At 37.1% G+C, this 5,193-nt stretch overlaps 1 protein-coding gene across 2 annotated transcripts; it reads right to left on the bottom strand.

Moving 5' to 3' along the window:
* Positions 1-469: 469 nt before the first annotated feature.
* On the bottom strand, positions 470-2,879 carry LOC142553834 (gibberellin receptor GID1B-like). 2 transcript variants are annotated; one of them, XM_075664343.1, is made up of 2 exons: positions 2,415-2,879; positions 470-1,831 (listed from the first exon to the last, which is right to left on the bottom strand). In XM_075664343.1, the coding sequence occupies exons 1-2, from the start codon at positions 2,451-2,453 to the stop codon at positions 842-844; spliced, it is 1,029 nt and encodes a 342-aa protein (XP_075520458.1). In that variant the 5' UTR covers positions 2,454-2,879; the 3' UTR covers positions 470-841. The 2 variants fall into 2 exon arrangements, with proteins under 2 accessions (XP_075520458.1, XP_075520457.1); XM_075664342.1 differs by lacking the exon at positions 2,415-2,879 and adding an exon at positions 2,235-2,386 and having other exon boundaries at positions 470-1,829.
* Positions 2,880-5,193: the final 2,314 nt, after the last annotated feature.

Raw genomic sequence — 5,193 nt, 5'->3', positions numbered from 1 at the left:
TTCATGTTTATGATGGTCGTAGAGACCGAGGATCCAAGAGTGTGAAAAGTGCTTATCTTTTGGTGAGCTGAATCATACTAAACTTTCTGCGTCAGAAGATTTTAATTACGCTTCATGGCAAAAATAACAAAGGGATTGGTACACTGCTTTCGGGTTTTTGCTATCCTCCTCGTGCCGAATTCCACAAGCTTGACTTAAAGCCATCATATCGCGTGGACCCTGCCTGATACCTACAAGTATCAGGGACTGTTTTAGCCAAACCAGGCGGTGGATACACGGCATATTTTTTTAAAAAAGCCATATTTTCTTTGGCACCAAGGTCCAATAAAAGGTACTACAAATCTCAAAAGTGCGCTACACATGAACCTGGATACAGCCAGATAGATGTTCTTCCCTCTTCTTAAAAGTGGGTTCACAGAATCAGATGTTCCCGAGATAAAGACATAACGAAGCCCCATTGCATTGTACGTATAAACAACAAAATTATATATATTTTTTCAAATCATAAGTATCAAATACGGATGATAACCACATGGATTTCCTCAACCCACGTGTACAGTAGCGCCTAACACAGATCGGACAGCTGACCTATCAGCCATCTTGTAGAACCCAATAGCACTAAACCCGAACCTTCGCCTACAGGAGTGAATACTCTAATCTTGAAGCTGAAGTGAATACATCACCAAAAACGGATACCCCACGAGGTGCAAAATACTGTATCATGCCTATGTCGTATTCTGATCATACAACTAAATACCACTGCTAAAGAAAGGGGGTATTGACCCTGCGCATATGGCTTTGGCTGCCAGTAACTGGAGTCCATAACTAAAATATTAACAAGTTAAGAGTGGATGAAGCTCCTCATTTCATCCATTAGGCAATGGAAATGGTCATTGTTAGGCAAGAAATAGAACCCGATCGTTGCTTTTTCGAGATAAAGAAGCTTGACTTCTTTCCCTGATTTCTTGAGCCCTTCAACATAGCGCAATTGCCAATCTTGAAGAAGATCCAATCCCGCCACAACCACCAAACTTTTAGGGAAGTTCAGTCCCTCAAGGGTTCTACTCCTCGGTCCGGAAACATTACATGCAGGATGGTCCCTATCCTCACCCTCTGGTAAATAAGCTCTCCAATACCAATCCCTATCCTGAACTGTCACAAAATATTTACCATCTAATTGTTTTTCAGATTCCGTCCTCTCCTGGCCACCGAACATCGGGTGAAGAAGAATATTTCCCAATACATCAACACCTTCTTCAGCTGCTCTTACAGCAACATGATGTGCAATATTACCACCTGAACTATCGCCGGCCAAATATACATGAACCTTAGAATCATGTCCACTTTGAAGCCATGATCTTGAGCGAACCCACTTAAGAGCTGTCCAACCATCATCGTAAGCACAAGGGTATCGGTTCTCTGGCGATCTGCGATAATTCACCGACACAACAGCGGCCTTGCAAGTACTGACAAGGCGGCGACAGAGAGTATCGTAGATAGCAGTATTGGCTGAAGAATGAACAAAGCTTCCACCATGGAAGAACAAAACTACAGGTACAATCTCAGTAGTATTTAAGGGCTTTTCAAGTTCCAAAATCCCCCATTGAGTCTCGCGGTCTAGGGCAGCTAAATAAACCCTGTTAAGAAGGCTTGTGGCACGATCTACGACATCGAAAGAGTAAACCCTATCAACCGAGTTCGTGTTTGCAGGCACTTTCCGGTCAAGAAACTCGTTCAATTCACGGTTAAACGTGCCATCAGGCCGCCGGAGCATGGTATAAGCAAGCTTGAAGTTGGATATAAGGATCCATGTATTAAGAGGAACCACCCTCTGCATAAAACAGGAACCATCGGTTCGTCAGTCCATGAATTGCGACACAAAAATGTAGGTCAAGAAAACCACAAGGCAGAAAATTTAATTGATTAGACTTGAAAGAAAATTTCTCAAATCAGATCAGTATTAATAGCCCAGTAAAGAAAAAATCTGAAAACGGGAAAAAAAAATACACATACTTCAAAAGAAATAAACCAAGAAAATAAAAAAACAACCAAGAAAAAACTTAACAGGAGCATGATATCAGTTCGTGGAGATTGCCAAATGAGAAGCACGAAGCAAAGTAATAACAAAGTGCATGTAATACAAGTGAAAAAGTAAATAAAACCATGAAGAGATAAGCAGAGCCCAAACCCGGTAAAATAAAAGTAAAGATTCAATCTTTTTGCCCATATCAGACCTTTTTCTCTCAAAACCAACTCTTTCTTGAGCAAGCCCACACTCAAAGATTAACCCCAAAAATACACACACACAAAACAAACGAAAAAAATTCCTCGTCTTAAAATGATCGTAACCCCAGATCATAAATCCTAAACCGAGAACTATAAGCAAAACGAGAAAGAGATATGAAATAATATACCTTTGATTCATTGGCATTTACTTCATTACTGCCTGCCATGAGGGGTTTTTCTAGAAATTAATCCTCACCCAACGATCTCCAGCTACACAAATGAATCGTTTCCCCTCCAAGAACGCACCCTGTTCAAGTGTCTGAAATCAGACACCCTTTTCTTCCCCTTCTATTGAATTTTTCCCCCAAAAAACAAACAAAAAATGATGTATTCCGTAACCAAACAAACACAGAGCAGAGAAGTCTCAGTTTTGCTCACTCCACAGAACAAGAAAGATCAAGAAAAGAGACCATACAACAACAAAGACATCGATGGGAGATGAATAATAGAATAATTTAACACTACAGACGCAAAATGACTATTGGAAGAAGATAAAGAAAGGTAATAAAAACGAAGGTGGCGTGTGAAATTACCTGCAAGTCTATTTTGCTCTTGCCTATCATCTCGCCGTAATGTAAAATAAAAAGTAAAAAATAAAAACACAATTATTTAAAAAGGACTTCTAACATTAATTAAAAGTACTTAAAAAGACAAATAGAAGAGAGAGTGAAGGGTGACGGGGATGGAGTCAAATGCTAAAGAACGACGGAAGGAAGGGAGCCGAGAAAAACGACAAAGGATATGCCCAATAAAGTAAATTAGGTAGGCTCTGACAAAAAGACGGTTTTATCAGTTGTATTTTGTGAGACGGATCTTTTATTTGTGTCATCCATGAAAAAATATTACTTTTTATGCTAAGAGTGTTATTTTTTATTATGAATATCGGTAAAGTTGACCCGTCTCACATATAAATATTCGTGAAATCGTATCACAAAAAACTTACTCTTCCATAATAATACTCACATACTTCCGATTCTTGTCATTATATGTACATAGACTTGTAATTGTGAACCAGGTATTATATATGCTTTAAATTTAATCTACAGGTAATAATTTGACTTTGATTTCAAAATTCAAAGTTTGCTTTCGTTGGCAAGAACTAATGAATGGGTTTTTGCTGGCAAGAATTGTTAGTGTACACCAAAAAGTCAATTTCCATGGACTGATTATTTAAGAGAAAATTGAAATTTTTAGTTGTGTAATTTTGAGTTTAGTTATGTAATTTTTTTATATATGGTTTAAATTCAGTAACTTAGATTTTTTTTTTTGATATTTATTTTTCCAAAATTCATCTATCTTTTTTATTATTATTGTTTATCTGACATCGATATTCTTCTTCTGCATAGCTCATGTAGCAAAAATAACCTCATATAACATAAATCAAAATTAATCTAAACAAAAAAATAAAAAAATATCCAATATTTAAAAACAGGAGATTTTTTTTTTCTTTTTATTTTTTTAGATATATTTATTGATATATGTTTTATTTTTATTATATGAGCTATGTAGAAAAATATTGGTTTCAAATAAACAATAATCGAAAGATTTCAGTGTTTCAGATTAAAAAATTACCAAAAACAAAAAGTAGATAAATTAATACTAAACATTGAAAAATGGCAAGACTAAGTCAAAAAACGTACTAACTTACGGGACTAACTTGTAATTTTGTCATTATTTAATTTTATTTTATGAGCAATACGTATTTAACTAAAAGGTATTGACCAAACCCCTCTTTCACGTTGTACATGGTTTTCCATGCACAATTTCGACAGCTACATTTATAATTTCTTCTTCTTTGTGTTTTCCCCATCCAATTCCTTGTCTTTTGTGTTTCATTCCTTATTAGAGAGTTTTGTGTTTCCAAGCTATCCAAAGGAAAAGACAAGGCAATAGGGCGTTACTTTGAAAGGCACCGAATCCCACGCCCCCGGATGGACCTCATGTATTGCCAAACACGCCCTCGAGGTCCACATGAATTGACCAAACAGACCCACAACTCTCTTTCAAACCACAAAGGCACAGTCGCGAGAGACGTGTTTTTGTAAGGGGTAGCGTGACGACATGTTTTTTGTCAGAGAGTGGTGGGCCCACGTTCGCTTTGAATTTTGTCGTTCTCTGGTGGGGCTGTATCCTTTTTCCTGACTGACGCGCGTTTCGGGCACGTGGGGGACCCACGGAGCAAGAGGTCTTCCAGTTTTAGAGCCCGATACCAGGATCCGGGAATACCATTGGCCTCGTGATTATACATATCGAAACGTGGCTGTTTTCTCGATCAGTCGTCTTTGCCGATGAGATATTTTTTTATGAAATTTGCTTATGTAATAATTTAATGTTTTCGATGTTTATGTAGATAGGGTGGTTAGAAATTTATAGCTGTATGAGATGAGTAAATAACAAATATTGGTGTAAAAAAAATATTAGTGAAAATAAACCTAAATGTTGATTCTTTAAAACACATATGTAATTATCATCGGAGATTCTTTATAATGTTAACTTATCATATTATATAGAATATCTTGACTCATGAGCAAACGACGGCGAATCACCGACTATTTCGAAATTACACTCAACTTCGCCACCTGATTACCTTCAATCGACTCGGTAAACGTAGCAAAGTGCATGCTAGTACATAGAATCTCTACGTTGTCTCAGATCAAAAAACTAATGGTATGTAATAATAACCGCGAACTATTTCACTCGATGAGTGATAACCACTTGGACAGTATGGGGGAACATTGTTCAGTGCATCAACAAATGATCACTCTTGAACAACGCTCACTCATTTGTAATGAATGAAGATCTTCATGCCCTTACCAAAAAACATTACATTTACATCAGAGATGCTAGTTTCAAGCTCAAGCGACCTTTATTCTTATTTTAGGTGGCTGATTATACTAAGAACATGTT

This window comes from Primulina tabacum, chromosome 8 (genome assembly GCF_025594145.1).
Source record: "Primulina tabacum isolate GXHZ01 chromosome 8, ASM2559414v2, whole genome shotgun sequence".
NCBI classification, from domain to species: domain Eukaryota; kingdom Viridiplantae; phylum Streptophyta; class Magnoliopsida; order Lamiales; family Gesneriaceae; genus Primulina; species Primulina tabacum.
The sequence above is the reverse complement of the archived record's forward strand: the minus strand, read 5'-3'. Positions and strand labels throughout refer to the sequence as shown.

Excerpts from the sequence above, each read along its gene's own strand:
- LOC142553834 (XM_075664342.1), bottom strand. The coding sequence starts at position 2,359 with ATGATCTGGGGTTACGATCATTTTAAGACGAGGAATTTTTTTCGTTTG. Across the intron at positions 1,830-2,234 it reads GTTGGTTTTGAGAGAAAAAG|GGTGGTTCCTCTTAATACAT; the intron begins GTCTGATATGGG and ends TTTTATGCAGAG.